We start from the raw sequence: 20698 nt of genomic DNA on the forward strand, positions 1-20698 counted from the left end.
CAGCACCACAGAGATGCAGGTCAAGTGAAGAAGCCAAACTGTTTGTTAATAGGAGGCGAAGCGAAGGGATGAGCTGGGAGGAAAAAAGGGGATGGGCAGGGTCTGAGGGCTGGAGGGATGGAGCTGTCAAAAGGGAGGGAGAGGGCAGGAGCTATGGGAGCTTTCCACAGGCTCAGCTGTGACCAGCATCAGCTGTGCCTGGAGCTCCAGCTGCTCTATTCTAGTCTCCAGATGGTCTCATCTTCCAGGATATCTGGAGGGCTTAAAGGGACTCTGGTTCTGAGCTAGCAGATGAACGTAGTTCAGCAGCTCTTTCCTTGAATATTTTCTGAACTACGATGTTTGTCTGGGAAGGGCTGTCGTCTCTCCTCAGGGCTTGAAGGGCTGGAAGAGACAGGAACAGAGCCACGGTCAGAGCCTGGATCTGCGGGAATCCAAGCAGACCTTCCTGCCAGGGCCATCTCACCCAGCTCCTGCCATGGCCAGAAGACAGCAGGGGCCAAGGAGATCAGCCAGAAGGTGCTGGCCATGAAGCTCCCCACCGTGTCCCTGAAACCTCTCTGTGCTCTGCCCACGTCACCCCGAGTCCACACTTGGAGCAAAGCCCCCACAGCCAGGGCAGGGATTGCGGCTCCCGAGCCAGGCATTGCAGCTCGCCCCCGCCAGCCCCCGCTGCCCTCACTCACCCTCACTGAGGACCTGGAGCTCTTCCTTGTGCCCCCTCAAGAACACCCTGGCAGTCCCTGGGAGCACAGAGGCGGTCACGGCCCCGCGGCACGGCTCCCTCGCAGCGGCGCTGCCAGCCCCGTGGCCACACGCTCTCCTGCCCCGGCAGGGCTCAGCCCGGGCCCTCGCCGCATCCTGACGCCCGAGGGCACGGCTGCGAGAGGGCGGCAGCGGCCCCGAGGGCAGGCGGGGCTCCACGGCCCCGGGCCCGGATCCCGCTGCCGGGGCAGCAGCCGGGGCTGGGGCCGAGCTGCGGCGGGGCGGGGAGGGGCGGGGAGGGGCGGGGAGGGGCCCCGGGCCCGTGGCTCACCGATGAACCTGACGGCCGCCTCTCGCAGCGACTCCTGCGGGCTCTCCACGAACGGTAGCGCCTGGTGCAGGCGCTCGGCCGCTCGGCTCCTGTCCTCTGCCAGCTGCAGAGAGCGCCAGGAGGGAAGGGTTGGCGCGGGCTCAGCCCCTTGGCCGGGCTCTCTGCGCCCAGCCCTGGCCTCCCCTGCCCGCACGGCCCCGAGGCCCGGCCAGCAGCCGCTGGCGCCGGGCTCTGGAGGGGGCCGAGGGCCGGCTGCTGCCCGGGGAGCCGCGGTGCCGCCCCGCGCCACAGCCCAGCGGGGCCGGGGCTCCATCGGCTCCCGGCTCGGGGCCACAGGAGCCTGGAGCAGAGCCCGGGGAAGGGAGCAGCGTGTGGGGCGCAGGCTGGCGCCCCTGGTGCAGCACTGGGCAGGGGCACAGCTGCCAGCCCCACACACTGGGCTTCTCCAGGCTGTGCCTCAGGCTTCTCCAGTCAGGCTTTACCAGGCACTCGGCGAACGTCAACAGCTGCTCCTTCTTCAGCAGTTGCTTGAGATTCCTCCTCTTCAGGAACCCGGCCGCACAAAGAAGAGTTTCCATCGAGGCCTGGAGAGCAGCAGAGGCACAGAGATGGCACCGCAGCCCAGGGCACAGGACTCGTGTCCCTGTTCCAAGGCCAGGAGGATGCTGGAGCCCAGGAGGTACCAGGGCAGGAGGCAGCTGAGCCCCGTCCTTGGGATGCAGCAGCATCACACAAAACCTCACCTCTGCCACGTGGCGGTTCTCCTCATGGCAGTGCAAGAAGAGCAGGAGCAGGCTCTGGCTCACAATCCTCTCCAGGGGCTTTTTTCCCTCCTCCACTACCAACTCCATCACCTTGCCGAAGAGGTGAATGGAGAACAGCTGCACATGGCTGTTGTCCTGGTGGAAAAAGATAAGACTCTAAGACCAATTACTCCAGGTTCCCCAAGGAAAAGGCCTGAAAATCCATAAGGCTTGAAGTTTTGCAGGTAGCACCCCAGCCTATGGCTGGGGGCACAGAGCCTTACATTTTCAAAGAGTGGCAGGAGCGCCTCAGCCAGTTTCGGGGCGGTGGTGCTGGATACCAGGATGTCTTTGTTCTCCAGCACATTCATGAACACAGAGAGGGACATCCTGACCACCTCTCCATCTGCATCACCCAGCAGCTCCACAAGCCGTTGGGACAGGCTGCCCATTCTTCTGGCCTGTGTGGAACACAAGGCTGTGCTGTGAAGCCATGAACGGCTGCACTGCCTACACCACCCTGGCCCTGCAAGCCCACCCTGCTGCCACAGGGCCCAGAGGCCAAAGGCCTGTCCCGAAGCACTGGGGCAGCTGAGCCGGGAGGCAGGAGAGCTGGGAGCAGCTGCCTCAGCTCCTGAAGCCCAGCCAAGCCCATGTGACTGCTTTCCCCAGCGCAGCTTCAGCCGCTGCCGCCTTCTCACCATCGCGGGATCCTTGCTGAGCACCACGAGGCCTCTGAGTGCCAGGCGACATCTCTGCGTGCACTCGCTCAGCAGGTACCTGGACATCATCTCCAGGACACTGTCACCGCATTCCCTCAAGTCCAGGCACTCGAGGAGCTGAAAGGCTCAGGGCAGTGACAGGGGAGCCGGCCGGCAGGAGCCCGGAACCGCCCAGGGCTGGGCCCAGGCAGCAGCGCAGGGCGCGGGCACGTCCCAGGCAGCTGCAGCTACGAGAGGGCAGAGAGGCGGGAGGCAGCTCAGCGAGGCAGCGCTGGCCGTCAGGCTCACCTCCACAAGGAATGCCAGGAAGGGCAGATCCCAGCGTGGCTCCTCCCTGCTCAGCAGCCCAAGCAGGCGGAGTGCAATCCCAGCACACATGGGAAGGGAGATCCGGCACATCTCTCTGGCAGAGGGAAAAAGGCATCAAGGCTGTGAGCTGGGGGGGCAAACATCTCCCAGGACTGACTCACAGAGGTCTGGTCTTTCCCCAGCATCCCTGCAGGGGATGTGGGTGCTCTGGGAGGTGGCTGCTCCTGAGCACCCTTCTCCAGCCTTTTCCAGCGTCCTTGGCCATCCCTCATTGACCAGGCCCTCTGGCCCATGGCCACAAGGACTGTGTGGGGCACCGCGGGCACAGGGCACAAGTGCCGGGGGCAGTGGGGAGAAGGGGGTCTCACCTGGCCAGCAGCCCCACTGCATAGTGCTGGGTGTCAGCACACAGCAGCGTGTCCCAGCCACGCTTGCGCTCCATCGCCACCACCTCATTGTCACAGCGCAGTCGACAGAGCAGAGCCTTCATGGCCTGCACTGCAAACCTGTGTGCAGAGCAAAGCCCAGGTCACACTGGGAGCACTGGCGCTGGCCACAAGGGCATGGGAAGGACAGGAGGACTGGGACCTGTTGGGGTTGCTGGGAAGGCGGTGTTCCTCCCGGCACGCTCTCCAGAAGTGATCAACTTCCTCTGGCATCTGCTGTGTGGTGATGACAACATGGGAGAGCAGAGCCACAAAGATGCGGGAGGAGTAAAGGTTCACTGCCTCGTGGCACCGAGGCACCTGGACAATCACCCACAGCCCCAGAGTTGCCTGCAAAAGAAGCAGCCCGAGACAGCGCTCGGTGCCGAGCTGTCCATGTGGCAGGGCCCGAGGGGAGACGCAGGGGGAGCACCGGGCCTGGTGCCCCCTGAGCCTGCCCCTAGCCCAGGTTTCACCCAGTGCTTGAGGCAGGGAGAGGATGGAGAGCTGCTGGAGCGGCAGCTTGGGGGCAAGCAAAGGCCAGTTCCAGAAACTCACAGCCAGGGCGAGGACAGGTGTGTTGTCCCCATCAGAGGTGCACATGCTGTGCAGAGGCCAGTCCTCCATCACACAGAGCAGTGTTGGCAGCACCTTCTCCAGTTGTGCTGCCTGACAAGCCTAGGAGTCTCCACATCATTGTGGCAGCTCTGTGGGATCGGAGCTCTGAGTCAGGGGCGTCTCAGTCACAGTACCATGCCCTGTGCAGCCGTGGGGGCCCAGGTGACAGAGCCCCGGTGCCCTGAGGGGCAGGGAGGGAGCATGGCAGCAGGCTCAGGAAACAGAGGGGCCCGAGGGTCCTGCAGCTCTCCGCCTGTCTGGCAGACCCCATTGGACAGGCGGCACAGGGCGATGGGCCCTAAGGGCTGGTGAGCCCCGAGCTCTCAAGGCAGCTGGGCCCCGTACCTGTCGCACGATGGGGCACAGCGCAGGAGGGTCAGCACCACATCAGCGGGGTGCTCTTCAGCCAGCCTCAGAAGGTTAAAGCCCAGCCTGGCACCCACAGTGACATGGGACCCGAGACTCTGGTGAATGTTCCTCACCGTGGCTGGCACCTGGAGGAGGCATGGGGAAGACTTGGAGCACTGTCCAAGGGAGCAACTTCCCCAGCTGCCCCCAAGAAATGCTTCCCTTCTCGACTCACTGTTCTGGTCTCAAAGGCTGAGGGGGCCCAGCAGCCGTGGCTTGAGGGGGCACACGATCCTTGGAGTCTCCAGCCCTGACCCCAGGCTGCTTACCTGCTGCTGAGAAGAATCAGCACTCTCCTTGAAATAACCCAGTTCAGGAGCATGAATCCCAGTGGGAATGGGCGTAGTGTCAGTATTTGGGATGCCCTGAGTCTCTCCGGTGTCGGTGTTTGTGATGGCCATGTCCTCAGTCACTGCCACGTCAGTCTTCACCGTGTGATCATTCATTGGACTGTCAGAGTCTTCTGAGGGTGCAGTGATATCTGTGCTGACATCAGGCTCTGCCTGGAGCTCGGTCAGCCCAGAGTCAGGCTCAGCTGTGCCCTCAGTTGCTGTGGTGCTGGTCTTTCCACGCCGAATGTGGATGAACTTCCGGAACATCTGCAGGAGAACAAAGGACAGGGAAGGGAGGGATGTTCCAAGGGGTGCTCCAGGCACGGTGCTCGGCTGAGCAGCGACAGCAGGCCCAGCCCAGGTGGGGATGGCTGCAGGTACCTGCACTGTTCTCCGGAAGCGGCCGTGGGCACGGTCCTGCTCTTGTGTCCGGTCCGGGGCTGCATCTGGCAAAGAGCGAGCGCAGCCAGAGCTGAGGGGCTGCAGGAGAGGCCGGAGAACGCAGCCCAGCCCTGCGCTCCCCAGGCAGGGATAGCCCCGGGATGCCCAGGGGATGGAGCACGGCTGCTGCAGAGGGTCTGGCCCGGCCCCTCTTCCATCCTATCCATGGGCCTGTTCTCCAGGGACGCGACGGGATGGGACGGGACGGGACGGGACGGGACGGGGTGGGGTGGGATGGGATGGGATGGGATGGGATGGGATGGGATGGGATGGCGCCAAGCTGGCTGCCACCATCAGCCCTGTGGCCCAGCTCTGTCACTCACCGTCCTGCCGTGGCTGGAACTGCTCCAGCTCTTCGGGCTGTTGTGCTGGGGCAGCTCCAGGGCCTTTTTTCCCCCTGAACACCTTGAACAGGCGACGGAATCTGCCCGCCATGCCACAGTCTGGCCTCGAGGGCACCTTCAAGAGAGATTCCTTGGGAAAGCTCTGAGTGAACAAGTCCTGCACTTGTGCCTTGAAGGCACCAGCAGCAGAGAAGCCTCAGGAAGGCTACAGGACAGCAAGTCCTGCAGCCTGGTCTCAGAGGGCTCCTGCCACAAGGACAGGAGACTCCTCGTCAAGGATTGTGGTCAGCAAAGCCAACGGTCTGGCCTTGAGGGCACCGGCCACAGGGATGGCAGATGCCTCAGAAAAGCTCCAGGGCACCAAGTCCCATGGTCTGCCCTCGAGGGCACCTGCAAAAGAGAAGCCTCAAGAAGGCCACAGGTCACCAAGTCCTGTGGTCTGGCCTCGAGGTCACCTGCAGGAATAACGCCTCGGAAAAGCTCCGGGTCAGCGAGGATCGAGTGCGCTGTGCGGGGGCTCCTCACGGCACCGCTCTGTCCCGTCCTGTCCCGTCGCGTGCTCCGAGCACTGTGGCGTGGCCGTGTCGCCGCCAGCCCCTATGTCAGCACGTGTCACAAAGGGCCCCGGGACACCCTGTCCCGTTCCATCCCACGGTGACCATGCTGCACCGTGTCACAAAGGGCCCCGGGACACCCTGTCCCGTTCCATCCCACGGTGACCGTGCTGCACCGTGTCACAAAGGGCCCCGGGACACCCTGTCCCGTTCCATCCCACGGTGACCGTGCTGCACCGTGTCACAAAGGGCCCTTGCACACGCTGCCACCTGCCCTGGGGCCGCACCCAGCCCACCCCAAGTGGCCCAGGTTGGAAGGAATGCCTTGCCCCAAGTGTCTAAGGCAGCCCAACAGGAACTTTAGCATCGGCTCCAGCCATAAGCAAACGCTCCCCTGCTCTGCGGGCTCGGGGCAGCACCAGGAGCCCCCACGGCTGCCGCCGCAGCCACCACGGGAAGGGCTCGGCGTCTTCCACAGAAGCTGGCACGGCCCCTTCCTCTTCTTCCTCTTCTTCCTCCTCGCTGCTGCCGGGATTCAGCCCCCGCCGCCGCCCGGCTCCTTCTGCCGCTCCTGCCCGGCACGAAGCGGCGGTGCCGCTGACGGGGCCGGAGCGCGGCTGCCCCGCGACTGCCCCGCGCCTCAGGGCCGGGCCGGGGAGTGACCGCACGGCTGGGGAGGGACCCCGCGCTGGCCAGGGCAGGGACTGACCCCATGGGAGGGACCCCCCGCTGGCCAGGGCAGGGACTGACCCCATGGGAGGGACCCCGCGCCGGAGCACGGAAGGATTCCTGTCCCCGAGGGGGAAGCAGCGGCACGAACTGACCGCGACTCCCATCCCTTCTCCCTGCCCCGCTGGGCACAGCAGGGAGGAGCCGGGGATAAAGTGAACTCCGGTAAGGAGAAAGAGGTCGGGGGAAGGTTCTGTACCAGGGTTTATTTTACTCCTCACTCTCCAGTTCTGATTCGCTCCGTCCCAAATCCAGGGGCCGGGGCCGCCTGCGGTGTCCGATCCCCGGCAGCAGCGGGGAGGCCTCGGGGAGCGGTGGCGGGCGGGGCCCTTTGGAGCCGCCCCGGGCCCCTGAAGGAGCCGCAGCGAGGGGCGTCTCCGCCGGCCCGTGGCACTGAAGGAGCTGCACCGAGACACCGGCGAGGAGCCCGGCGCTGAAAGAGCCGCAGCGGAGGGCGTGGGATGGGAGGTGCGAATGGAATAAAAGAAGGAGAATGGAATAATAAATTCTAGAAGAAGCGCACGGGGAGTGGCGGCTGCGCAGCGACTGAAAGAGCTGCAGCGAGGGAGCGTCGGGGCAGCAGCGCGGGGTCTCGGCCGCTCCGTGTCACCGCAAGAGCCGCAGCGAGGGACGGGCGGGGCGCGGCTCGGATCGAGCCCCTCCAGCTGCGCGAAGAGCGGCGACCCCGCGGGACCGCGCCGGGGCCGGGCGGCGGCGGCAGCCGGAGCCGGGGAAGCGGCTTCGAGCGGCGGAGACGAGCGGGGTGTTCCCGTCAGCTCCGCTCAGCCCTCGGGCACCGGGGGGTTCCGGGGCTTGTTCCCGTCAGCTCCGCTCAGCCCTCGGGCACCGGGGGGTTCCGGGGCTTGTTCCCGTCAGCTCCGCTCAGCCCTCGGGCACCGGGGGGCTCCGGGGCTTGTTCCCGTCAGCTCCGCTCAGCCCTCGGGCACCGGGGGGTTCCGGGGCTTGTTCCCGTCAGCTCCGCTCAGCCCTCGGGCACCGGGGGGCTCCGGGGCTTGTTCCCGTCAGCTCCGCTCAGCCCTCGGGCACCGGGGGGCTCCGGGGCTTGTTCCCGTCAGCTCCGCTCAGCCCTCGGGCACCGGGGGGTTCCGGGGCTTGTTCCCGTCAGCTCCGCTCAGCCCTCGGGCACCGCGCTGGGGCCCCGCGCACTTTTCCAGCCCGGCCGCCCCCACGGGCCGGGCCCCGCGGCTCCCGCTGCCGCCGCCTCGGCCCCGCAGAGCCCAGAAATCCCGGAAAATCGCTCCCATGCACCAAAGAACCTTTCCGTGCGCAGCCAGGGGCGCAGAGGGGGGAACCTTATGAAGTCCCCTCCCCTCAGTCCCTCCTGGGCACGGCCGGGCTTTAGCGCAGCTCCCGGGGCTGTGTCCTGGCAGCGGCTGCTGCCACAGGGCACGGGGCTGCCGCGTTTGGGCATTAAACGCGACAGATTTGGGGAGCAGGGACAGCCACAGAAACCCTCGGGGAGCCCTCGGGAGCCTGGAGCTGCCCGAGGGGCACAAAGGATGCCCTGGACACAGCGATGGCCCCAGCAGCGGCTCTGCCCCCCAGCACGGGGCTGTGTCCCAGACCCCACGGTCCAGCCCGAGGTTTGGGGCGGCAGCGGAGCTGCTGGACGGAGGACGGATGGAGGAGCAGGAGCGGGAGGAAGAGGAGGGATAAAGGGGGAGGGGCGGGAGGAAGAGGCGGGACAGAGGAGGCGGGACAGAGGAGGCGGGACAGAGGATGCAGGAAGAGGAGCCTCCAAGAGGAGCCTCCACGTGCATCCATCGCTCTCTGTCCGCAGCTCTCGGCTCTGGGGGCAGCGGTCCCCCCATCCCGCAGGTGACCGGGGAGGGGCTCGCCCCAAATATCTCGGGCGGTGCCTGGGGTTGTTTTGGGAGAGGGGATTTTTGGAGCTTGGAGGACTCCAGCACCGAGCCCCAAATATCTTTGTTGGTTCCTGGGGGAAGGGGGTTTGGTGGGGCGGGGGGGGGGGGAGACGGATGTTTGGACCTTGCAGGGCTCCAGATGTGAGTCGCAAATGCCCCTTGCGGGATATTGGGGATCCCCCGGCACGCGGGGTTTTTGGGGTCCCGGTGGCGGCTGCCGGGAGAAATGGGATGGGGCGGGATGGGGCCCGGGAAGGGTGGGATGTGGATTGGGGGGTGGGATGAAGTGTGGCGGAGGGGGATGGGCGGGATGGGGCCTGGGCTGAGGCAGCCGAAAGTTGGGGATGATGAGGCCGGGGGGACCCCACTCCTGAGGGGCGTGCGGGGTATCCGGCAGCTCGGAGGGAGTTTTGGGGCACCCCTAATCCTGAGGGGGCGGTGCCGGCAGCGGGGGACACGTGGCTCCGGCAGCTCTGGCCCCAGCTGAGCCCCCCCCGCCGCCAGCGCCCCCCGGAGCGGAATTTGGGGAGGGGGAGGTGGGGGCGGCCAGGCCGGGCCCCCCCGCGCTGTCCCGGCGGGGGCCGAGTGCGGGCGGGAGCCCCGCGGGGCCCGGCCCTGCCCGGGCACGGCTGATGCCGCCCGCCCGCGCTCCGCACTGGTCCGGACTGGTGCTCCCAGTGCCGTGCGGGGCGGGGCCGCTCTGGGGACCCCCCAGGGCACAGCGCGGCTGCTTTGGGGCTGTGGGCAGCGCCCGGCGCTGGGCATGGGGCGTGTGGGGGCAGCTGGGGCCGCACTGGTGGCACTGGTGGTGCTGGGAGCCCCCCCGGCCGCGGGGTGAGCGGTGAGAAGGGGGGCGGGTCTGGGACCCCAAATTGAGCGAAATGGGGAATGGAACCCCCAAAGTGAGCAGGAGGGGCCTGGAACCCCCAAAACCAAGGCCGGGGGAGGGGCGGTGGGGATTGGGGATGGGGAAGGTGCAGAAGGTGGGGGGGGGGGCGATAGGGGGCTGGGACCCCCAAACAAAGCGGGATGGGGCTGGGACACCCAAATTGAGCTGGAATGGGGCTGTGGATTGGGGGAACGCTGAGAAAGGGGAGGAGAGGGGAGGGAAAGGTGGAGTTGGGGCAGAAGAAGAGCGGTTCCATGGGGGTCCAGCCCTGTCCCCCAGCACCTGAGGCCTGGAGCGATTCCCTGGGGCTCTGGGGAAGGGAGGGATCCGCACTGGGGGGGTCCCCAACCCCCCTGTCCATGCCTGGGGCTGATCGGGGCTCCCCCCACACAGCAGCCGGTGCTGGGGCAGCCGTGGGGCAGAGGGGGTGGGAAAGGGGGGGCAGGGTGGGAGTGGAGGAGGAGCGGGAGGGAGAGGAGGGAGAGAGGAGGAGGAGGAGCAGGAGAACCACGAGGTTCCCCTGCCCGCCCACTGTGTCCGCAGCACCCCCAGCCCCGGTAGCATCTTTCCCCCCATCCTGCAGGTGAGCGGGGAGGGGGAGCTCACCCCAAATCTATCGGGGGGTCACCAGAGGAGTTTTTTTGGAGGGGTGTTTGGAGCTTGCAGATTCTGGAATTGAGCCCCAGATGTCCTTGCATGTCCCTGGGAGGGATTTTTTGGGCCAGAGGGGATATGTGGGTCTTGCAGGACTCCAAAGCTGAGCCATAATTGCCCCTTGGGGGTCCATGTGAGGATCACCCGGTACTTGCAGGGTTGGACGTTGGCTTTGGGGATCCCCAGGAGAGCTGGGGGCTGGAACACGGGACCCCTGGAGTGAGGAGAGCAGAGAGGGACGATAGCAGAGCTGGGGGACCCCCAAGAGCCTGGAGGGGTGGGGGGGCCTGGAGATGAGGTGGGGCTGGGACCCCTCATCCCTGAAAGGGGGGGTGAGGAGAGAGGGGAGCCCCAAGTGCCTGGAGTGGAGGGAGGCTGAAGAGGGGACCCTGGGACCTCTGGGAGCCAAAGCAGAATCAGGAAAAAAGGGACCTGTGGGACCCCTGAAACCCCCAGCATCCCTAAGCAGGACCCCGGAGAGGGGGATCCCCAAGACCCACGGGACTCCCAGCAGCCCTGACAAGGGGGACCCCCAGAACCCCAAAGTGAGGAGACTGGAAAGGGGGGACTCCTGGAGGATTCTTTTGGAGTCACTGTCAATTTCTTGTTGGTTTTTATGGACACCGGTGACATCTAGAGATGGACTTGAGCAGTAGGAAGCCCCAACCCAACACACTCATCCCTTGTTTCTCCCCAAACCCGGATTTCCCATTCCCAGCCCTTGGCCAGATGGAGGAGGAGGCTGTGAGGAAGAGGAAGATGCCCCGGGAGCCCCAGGCAGGTGAGGAGGAAGTCAGTGCCCCTTTCCCCTCTCTCCTGCTCCATCTCCCAGCCCAGCATCGCCCCCGGCTGCAGGACAACCCCGCTGACGACACCGTCCTGCCGGGGACGGACTGGGGGGATCTCCTTGCCCTTCCCTGTGGCACGGAGGCAAATCCCATCCTCTCCTTGTCCTTCCTCCCCAGACAAGGAGCTGAGCACGGAGCCCAGGGAGGACAAATGCCCGCAGCAGAACCTGGTGGAAGAGGCCGTTTTGAGCGGCTCCACGGTGCAGGAATCCAACGGGGAGGAAAAGCCCCGGAGATCCTACAGGAGGAGGGGCTGCAAACGCAGCCCAGGGTGCTCTGAGGAGGAAGGACCCACCCTGTGCCGGGAAGGCGGCCGGAGATGCAGCCAGAGGTCAGAGCTGGTGGTTCATGAGCAGCTTCACAATGGGGAGAAGCCCCACAAGTGTGGGGAATGTGGGAAGAGCTTCAGGTACAGCTCCCACCTGATCATCCACCAGCGCATCCACACAGGGGAGAGGCCCTACGAGTGTGGGGAGTGTGGGAAGAGGTTTCACACCAGCTCCAGTCTCCTCTGGCACCAGCGGGTTCACACGGATGCGAGGCCCTTCCGCTGCCCCGACTGCAGGAAGGGCTTTAGGTACAACTCTGATCTCATCAAGCACCAGCGCATCCACACCGGGGAGAGGCCCTACGAGTGTCCCCAGTGTGGGAAGAGGTTTCAGACCAGCTCCAGTCTCCTCCGGCACCAGCGGATTCACACGGATGAGAGGCCCTTCCGCTGCCCCGACTGCAGGAAGGGCTTCAACCGAAACTCCCACCTCGTCACCCACCAGCGCATCCACACCGGGGAGAGGCCCTACGAGTGTCCCCAGTGTGGGGAGAGCTTCAGACAGAGCTCTCACTTGACCAGACATCAACGGAGGTACCACTAAGGGAAGCCCTGCGAGTGCCCCGACTGTGGCAAGAGCTTTGTCCTCTGCTCCAACTCCATCTCCCATCAGAGGAGCCACGTTTGGCAGAGCCCTGGTGACCCACATTCCCTGTGATCCGTGTTGGGAAGAGCCCTGGCTGGTGCTCTCCACGTTCTCCTGGATCCCCATTGGCACCTGGGTGAACACAGGGGCAGGAACATCCATCGGGACTCAGATCAACATTGGAGATCCATTGGGATGAGCTGATTTTTTTACCTTTACACCCTAAAATTTTCATCTGCTCTGTCCAATTGTTTCTACTGGTGGTATCAAGCAACCCTGGATGATCTTGGAGATCTTCTGCAGCCTAAGTAACTTCTGTGTTAATCCTACTGAAACAACCAAAATTGGGGTAAAAATAAAGAAATTAAACAAAGAGATCTAAAGCGGCACCATTTTACCGGAATTTGGGGGTGACTTTGCTGTTCAGGGGAATATTCGGGAGGATCTGAGTGTTGTGGGGCTGTGAAGCCAGGCAGATTGGGGCCACAATCTCGTAGTTGTGCTGGCAGAACGTGTTCACCTGAGCCCATCTGTTCTCCAGGAATTCCAGTTGTCTGTCCCAGTCCCTGCCCTGGGTCTCCCCCTTTGGGGTGTGACCTCCCAAGTGCCCAAATCACTGCTGAAGTGCCTGAGCTGCTCTGGGCTGTGGATGTTCCTGTCCCCCAGCCTGTCCTGGTCAGTGCCATGGGGGGTGGAAGGGGGTCTGGGGGCTCCTTGGGGGACTGGGAGGGGCTTTTGTGTCTCTTGAGGGCATTGGTGGTGCTTGGAGGGGCCTTTTGGGGTGGTCTCTGAGAGAGTTTTGGTGATCTTGGCTGGGCTGTGTGTCTTGGAGAGAATTTTGTGGTTCTTGGGGTCATTTATGATGCAGGGAGTGGTTGGGGGAGGATTCCTGGCCAGGAGCTGTGGGGTGGTTTGAGGGGTCTGGGAGTGGCTGTGGAGCTGGGAGGGGGTTTTAGGGCAGTTGTGCTCTCTCCCCCAGACCCCCAAAGCTGCCACCCGACCCCACCCCCAAGATGCTGCCATGGGTCGGGGGCTTCATGTTGGGGTTCATCTTCCTGGTGCTGCGGGAGAAGGTGGGGGAGCGTCCCCAGGGGCCGTGTGTGTCCCCCCAGAGTGTGTGTGACCCCCCCATCCCGGTGTCACCCCCGTTTCCCTGCCCACAGGGCTCCTGAGGCAGCCCCTGCTGCCCCGGGAGGGAATTTGGGGAGGGGGCAGAGGGGGTGCGCAGCCCCCGCCGGGGGATGACCCCGGCCCAGCACCCTTCGTTCAGCACCGAGCTGGGCTTGGGGCCGCAGGAGGAAGAGGCCGATGGGAAGCAGATCCTGCAGGGGGGACAGGGCTTGGGCTCAGGGCAAGGTCCTGCCCTGCACACCTGGCTCAGGTGTGAGCCTGCCCCGGGAAGGGAGCGGGACATTGCCATCCCCACGGATCAGGGCTGGGAGCAGCGCTGGGAGCACGGACATGGAAATCCTGGGAGCCACTGGGACCGCCCTGGGGGGTGAATGATCCCCCCCAGCACCTTTCCAGGCCACCCTGTGAGCTGAGAAATGCTCGCTGGGCCTCGGCCTTGGCCAAGAGCCCCCGGGCTCAGCTGCTCTGAGCTCAGGCACTGCCGGCTCCCGCAGCCCGCCCAGGGCCGCCCTGCCCGTGCCGGGGCTGTGCTGGAATTCTCTGCTGCTGCTGGGCCACTCGGGGGCTCTGGCCCAGCAGGAAAGGTGACCCTGAGCCAGGAGCTTTCCTTGGCCGCAGCAAAGCCTCGGCACGGAAAGACCTTCCCAGCGCTGTGCCCTGGGCCGGGAGGGATTGTGCCACCACAGCTGTCCCTCCATTTCTTCTGCCAGGCAGCTTTAGCACATGAAAAGTGGAGAAGCCAGAGCTGCCTCTCAGCTTTCCACAGCGCCCGCAGAGCTCCAGGGCAAGGTCCTGGCCCTGGCTCGGGGCTGGGCCGGGGCCAGCGGCAGAAAATCAACTTGCAGCTTGGGCCCCGCAGCAGGGAGGAGCAGCAATTGCTGGCTGAGAGAGACTCTTGCCAAGGGCCTGCGGGGCCGGGCCCCAGGGAACGGCTTCCCGCTGCCCGAGGGCAGGCTGAGATGGGATGTGGGGCAGCAATGGTTCCCTGGCAGGGCGCTCAGGGCCTGGCCCAGGCTGGCCCCAGAAGCTGCGGCTGCCCCCGCATCCCTGCAAGTGTCCCAGGCCGGCTCGGCCATTGGGGCTTCCTGCCCAGGAGGGCTGGGCTGGGCTGGGCTGGGGCTGCTGAGGGCGGGATGGGCTCTGCCTGAGACAGCTGAAGGCTGCGCATGATGAGGCCGGGGGGACCCCGTTCCTCAGTGGGTTCTGGGGTATCCCACATTCCTGAAGGGATCTCAGGGTATGTCCCGGTCCTGAGGCAGTTTTGGGGTCCCCCAATGCTTAGGGAGGGGTTGTGAGAGGGGGGCTCTGTTCCTTGGAAGGGGGACCTATTGTCAGGGAGCCGGGGAGCCCATTTTGGGAAGGATGCTGCTGTTTCTGGCAATGTTGAGAGGTTCTGAATGGCCCGTGGGGCCCTGGCTCTCATTTTGGGACTTGAGGTGAGCCCATGGGCACAGCAAGGCCTGAGGAGAGGTTCCAAGCTCCCATTTGGGATGGAGGGATTGAGCAGGAGCCTCCAATAAACTCAATGCCAGCCTCAATGTGTCGATGGCAGCCCCAAATGGCTCGATCCGTCAGCCCCAAGGCCCGGCTGTGGGGAGTCAGGAAGCACAGAAGGGGAATTGGTGTCCAGGAGGGGTGGGGTGGGGTGGGATGGGATGGGATGGGATGGGATGGGATGGGATGGGATGGGATGGGATGGGATGGGATGGGATGGGATGGGGGTTGGTTGAAGTTTGGGAGGGATGGGGTGGTTTGGGCACTTGGAGTGGGGCATTTCAGGGAGGGAAAGCAGGAGCTGCTTTTGGGGAGGCTCCTGCTGCTTTTTGACAATTCTGGGGCCTCTAAGTGGCTTCTGGGAAGTTGCAGTGGATTTGGGGAAGGTGCCGTAAACCCCCTGCAATTTGGGGGGCTGAGGTGAAGTCCCCACATTTTGGGAGGGTGAGAGGACCCAAACTGGGAGGGGATCCTGCTGCTTTGCACCCCTTCAATGTGGCGAGAAGCAGCCTGTGAGGGAGGGGGGGAGGGAAAGAAGGAAAGAAGGAAGGAAGGAATTCGGAAGGAAGGAATTCGGAAGGAATTCGGAAGGAATTCGGAAGGAATTCGGAAGGAAGGAATTCGGAAGGAATTCGGAAGGAATTCGGAAGGAAGGAAGGAATTCGGAAGGAAGGAAGGAAGGAATTCGGAAGGAAGGAAGGAATTCGGAAGGAATTCGGAAGGAAGGAAGGAAGGAAGGAAGGAAGGAAGGAAGGAAGGAAGGAAGGAAGGAAGGAAGGAAGGAAGGAAGGAAGGAAGGAAGGAAGGAAGGAAGGAAGGAAGGAAGGAAGGAAGGAAGGAAGGAAGGAAGGAAGGAAGGAAGGAATTCGGAAGGAAGGAAGGAAGGAAGGAAGGAAGGAAGGAAGGAAGGAAGGAAGGAAGGAAGGAAGGAAGGAAGGAAGGAAGGAAGGAAGGAAGGAAGGAAGGAAGGAAGGAAGGAAGGAAGGAAGGAAGGAAGGAAGGAAGGAAGGAAGGAAGGAAGGAAGGAAGGAAGGAAGGAAGGAAGGAAGGGAAAGAAAGAAAGAAAGAAAAGAAAGAAAGAAAGAAAAGAAAGAAAGAAAAGAGAAAGAAAGAAAGAAAGAAAGAGAAAGAAAGAAAGAAAGAAGAAAGAAAAAGAAAAAAAGAAACAAAGTAAGAAGAAAGAATAAAAAAAAAAAAGAAAGAAAAAGTCCTAGAACAAAAAGCTACTGCTGCATTTCATAGCCCCTTTGCTGTCTAGGAACTAGAGGAAACAAGCTCGTGATATGCACTTTCTTTCTCAACTCCATCGAGCGCATCCTTCTCTCCAGGTGGCAGAGTCCTTGGCAGAAGTGAAGCATCTCCAGCTGCAGTTCAGACTGAGACATGTGCCAGGACAGGAAACATTTGCTGACCTTCCCTCTTCCCTGTGCAACATGATTCTTGCAGCCCAGTCACTCTCGCACACTTTCGGGATCCCTGAGTCCAAGCACCTGAAGCTCCCACAGACAGACGTGTCAGGAAGGAACACGTTCCAAAATCACCCCCTTCTCTTATCAGCATAGAAATTGTGCACAGCACGCTGCGGCACTGAACCTTCCTTCTCAGATAGACATGCCATCACACTTTTCACTCTTGCAGCTCGGGTGAAAAGGTCCACCAGCTGCTCCCGCAATAGCAAAAGGTTCTAGAAGTGAAAGCCAGTTCTGGGCTGCACCTTCTCCTTGCCGCATGTAAGCCACACCAAACTCACTGATGCACTCTGTCCTTCCCTTCTCAAACGAGTACACGGCGGCCATCAGGACACACCTGTGTCCCAGCAGCTGCGTGCCCAGCCGGGACCAGGAGCAGGGCTGGGGCTGCTGCCAAAGTTGCCCCGCCCCAATGACACAGCCGGGCTGAGGGGGGGCTGGATCAGTCTTGCTTGTCCACCTGCATGCCAGGAGGGAGCACAAAATCTACCTGCATTCTCTGCAGCATGCCATCCTGCAGCAGAGCCATTCCCAAAGGAAGCCGTGAGCCCGTGACAAGCCAGTGCCGCAGTGGCATCCTAGCAGCACCTGTGGAAGCTGGGAGAGAGGAGCCCAGCTGGAGCAGGTTCCTGCCAGCATTAATCATCCCGTGGCTTCCCACCAGGGTCTCCTTGCTTCCAAAAGGCCCCAGAGTGTCACTGTAGCCCCTCCATTCCACCAGGTTCCACAGCGTCACTGTGGTGCCCAGGCTTCCGTCAGCTTCCCCAGCATCCCCACGCTCTCCAGGGCTCCCTGAGCTTCTGTGCTGGTGTCACAGTGGAGCGAGGGTTCCGTGTAGGTCCCCAGCATCACAAAGGCTCTCCTGGGAGCCACGGGTCACAAAGCACCGTGGCTTCTGTGCAGCCCCGCTGTGTCACAATGGCCGCTGGCTTCCACCAGCCCCCGCAGTGTCCCAGTGGGCCCGTGGCTTTAGGAGTGGCTGGCTGGGAGTTGGTGCCCCGCCAGCGGCTGGGCGAGAAGCAGCAGGGACAGCGTGCGGACAGTGCCATGGCCACTTCTGTGGCCACTCGTGTCTCTGTCCCAGGCACAGCTGTGGTGGGGAACACCGGCTCCTTTGGGTGTGCAGCTGGCAGTCACGGCCTGGAGCATGGCTGCTCCTGGGGGACACCCTGGGCCAGGAGGCTGCTGCAGATTCATCCCCACACGCTGCAGCTCCTTGTCATGAGGTGCTCGGCGTGATTCTAAAGGCTCTTCCCACCAGGCACTTCTCTGGCTTAGAGCTGTTGAGCCGTCAGCGGGAATGCAAAGGCCAAGCTCGGGAGCCTTTTGTCCTGGTGCCTTTCGTGTGTGAGCAGTCCCTGGTGCCGTTGTCTTTGGATCCTGACTCTGGCAGAGGGAAGGCTTCGGATGGTGCCTAGAGCTGAGAAGGAAAGTGCAAGTTAGGGCAAAGGAGTTCATCTTGCTCTTGGAGTGTGGGTGCAAAGAAGAGTCTGCACTTGCAAGGGGAAGATGAGGGAAATCTTTTTGTCCTGACACCGTTGATTTGAGAGCAGGGAAGTTTCCAAGTTGCCTCTGCCCTTGGGCTGCTTTCGAGCTGGGCTCGCAGTGATTCCTTCTCCTGCAAGTGGGCAGCGCTATCGTGTGCTTGTTTCCATGAGCGCTGACAGTGGCGAGCAAAAAGCCAAGCGCTTGGCTGGCGCAGCCCCAGTCGTGTGTGAGCAGTGGGTGGAAGAGCTCGGCTGTGCATCCTGCCTCTTGGAGACAGAAAGGAATGGGATCCTGCATGTTGCAGGGAGGGAGGAGGAATCGTTTTTGCTGTTGGCTGTGCAGTTTCTAGGCTGCAAAAGAAAAGGCAATTCCAGCACGGCCTCTTTCTTTAGAACCTTTTCTGTGCCATCAGCTGCTCAGCATGGAACTCACAGCCTCTGAAATGCATCCAAATCCCTGAAGATAGGCTTTTTCTCTCAAGCTCAGTGTACCATCTTACCCTCTCATTTTTGCATATCCCAAACCCCCCTTCCAAACATCCAGCAGCTGCTTGTCAAGAAAAAGTCCTAGAACAAAAAGCCAGTGCTGCCTTTCATAGCCCCTTTGCTGTCTAGGAACTAGAGGAAACAAGCTGGTGATACGCACTTTCTTTCTCAACTCCATAGAGCGCATCCTTCTCTCAAGATGGCAGAGTCCTTGGTGGAAGTGAAGCATCTCCAGCTGCAGTTCAGACTGAGACATGTGCCAGGACAGGAAACATTTGCTGACCTTCCCTCTTCCCTGTGCAACATGATTCTCGCAGCCCAGTCACTTTCACACACCTTCCGTATCCCTGAGTCCAAGCACCTGAAGCTCCCACAGACAGACGTGTCAGGAAGGAACACGTTCCAAAATCACCCCCTTCTCTTATCAGCATAGAACTTGTGCACAACACGCTGCGGCGCTGAACTGATTTTGGGGGGTCGTGTGTCCCCCCCAGCCCCGCTGTCACTCTGCCCCTGCCCGGCTGCTCCCAGTGTTCCCAGGAAGGCTTCCCAGTTCGCCCCGGTCCCGTTTATTGGGGAACAGTGGGAAGGGACTTTGGGGGATCCCGCGCGGGGACCGAGAGTGGAGGGGGCGGAACCGGCCCCAGGATGGATCGGGAATGGGACCCCCGTGTGTCACCCGTGTGTCGCCCCCCCCCGGGGGGTCCTTGGGAGGCACCTCAACCCCAAATCGCCACCCAGCGAACCCCAAAGGCGCAGAGACCCCCCCCAAGCCGCCCCACAGCCCCCAAGGACCAACCAAAATTCCCCGCGAGTGTCAGAGAATCAGAGAAGGCGCTGAACAACCTTCAGCCAATCAGAGCGCGCGGCGCTGGTGACTCACCAGTTGCCAGGCAGACCCGCAGCGCCCAGCGCTCCCCCCCCGGACCCCACCTGCGCCCCCCCTCGCCCCCAGCGCCCCCCGCCAGGGGAATTTGAGGAGGGGGCGCGTGGGGGGCTCCCAGGCCGGGCCCACAGCCCAGCCCTGCCCCAGCCCGACCTGCCCCGGCTCCATCCCTGCTCCTCCCGCGGGATGCGACCGCGCTGGGAAAACGGGGGGCCAAGGGTGGGCGCTGGACCCGGGGGAAGCAGGAGAAGGGATGGGGGAGGAGGAGGAGGAGAAGGAAGCATCTTTTAATGGTATTTTATTGAGTCTCATTTTTTAGAGACCAGGATCAATACTCCCCGGGCGTCAGGGCGAGTCCCTCAGGGCTCTGGGGCCCTGCTGCCGGCTCACCCCGTGCCAGCCCAGCGCCAGCGCTCAGCGGGGCTTTGGCTTCCCGCGCCCTTTCCCGTGCCCTTTCCCATGTCCCCAGCCCACCGTCACCACCCCCGTGTCCCCAGCTCGTGCCCCACCCCTCCCCCCCTCCCCCTCTGTCGAGACATGGAGGATGAGAATTTCCCCACCATCCACCCCAAAGGTTCCCCCGAGGCCATTTCCTCTCGTCCTTTCCCTTGGCAGCAGAGCCCCAGCCCTCCTGGCTGCCCCCTCCTGTCAGGGACTTGGAGAGAGCCAGCTCCCCCCTGAGCCTCCTTTCCTCCAGGCTCAGCCCCCTCAGATCCCTCAGCTGCCCCTCAGAAGTCCTCCAGACCCTTCCCCAGCTCCATTCCCATCTCTGGACATGCTCCAGCCCCTCCATGTCTTTCTTGAAGTTTGAAGCCCAATCGCTACCCTGTCGCTGCAGGTGCCAAAACCCCAGGGAGACTCCTTGGAAATGGGGGTAGAGAGGAGCCCTTCAAAGGGAAACGTGTGCAAAAATGCTCCCAATGGCCGAGCGGGTTTGCTGTGGCTGCGGGAGGAAGAGATGCTCCGGGACTCCGCCTCGGCCCCGGAGCGGAGCGGCCCGTGCTGCCCCGGGGCGCGCGGGGCTCGGCCGTGGGGCGCGCGGGGGGGAACGGACACACGGGCACCGGACACACGGACACGCGGACAAACGCTCCCAGCGCTTCAGCGGCAGCGGCAGCAGCACAAGAGCAGCAGAAGAGCAGCGAGTCCACGAACCCTCTGCTAAGTCCCTTCTCCTGCTCCTCCTCTCCCTCTCCCAGGGTCTCGCCCCCTCTCCCGCTCTCCCTTTCGTTCCCCAACCCCCCCGTCCCGCGGCCTCCCTCTCCCCGTGCCCGGCCGGGCCATGCCCCCGGCCCGGCCCCGGCCCCGGGCGGGGCTGCCCCCTCCCCGCCCCCGGGCGTCCCGCCGCGGTCCCGCCTCCGCCCGGCTCTCGCCGTCCTGGCTGTGGCGCTGCTGGGCGGGCATCAGTGCCTGGCTCCTGGGCACCATCGCCAGCCCCTGGCTCCGGCTGGCCCGACCCCGACCCCCACCCCGACCCCCACCCCGACCCCGACCCCGGCCCCGGCCTCGGCTCCTCCCGGGGCCCGCCGGGGACACAGGCGGCGCGGCCGCTCCCGCCGCCTCCGCAGCGTCTTCCCCGCTCCGAACTCCGCCGCTCTTGAGCGCGGCCGCCGGCTCCGAGCCGCCGGTGTCCGCTTCAAAAGAGGCAACATGTGGGGATGGCCGGCCCGGGGCGGTTGAGCGGCGCTCGGGGGCCGTTCCTGGCCCCGGGCCGAGCGCTGACGGCCGCGTCTCGCCGGCACGGAAGGCGCAGCAGGGCCTGAAGGAGCGCTACCGGCTGGGTTCGCTGCTGGGGCGCGGCGGCTTCGGCAGCGTCTTGGCGGCGACGCGGCTCTCGGACGGCGCCCCGGTGAGTGGCGGGGCCGGCGGCGGGCGCGGGAGGCGGGGGGCAAA

The 20698-nt window shown here is 63.6% G+C and overlaps 1 protein-coding gene across 1 annotated transcript; it reads right to left on the minus strand.

Moving 5' to 3' along the window:
- Nucleotides 1-262: 262 nt before the first annotated feature.
- On the minus strand, nt 263-5469 carry LOC309585674 (maestro heat-like repeat-containing protein family member 7; the record flags this gene model as incomplete). Its single annotated transcript, XM_082303586.1, has 12 exons — nt 263-384; nt 1037-1139; nt 1519-1620; nt 1780-1935; nt 2064-2240; nt 2481-2618; nt 2790-2904; nt 3179-3316; nt 4199-4347; nt 4531-4860; nt 4975-5039; nt 5358-5469. 12 exons carry the CDS (start codon nt 5467-5469, stop codon nt 263-265), a joined length of 1707 nt encoding a protein of 568 aa, XP_082159712.1.
- Between the last annotated feature and the right edge of the window lie 15229 nt (nt 5470-20698).

Source organism: Coloeus monedula (genome assembly GCF_965178545.1).
Source record: "Coloeus monedula genome assembly, contig: HAP1_SCAFFOLD_105, whole genome shotgun sequence".
NCBI lineage: Eukaryota > Metazoa > Chordata > Aves > Passeriformes > Corvidae > Coloeus > Coloeus monedula.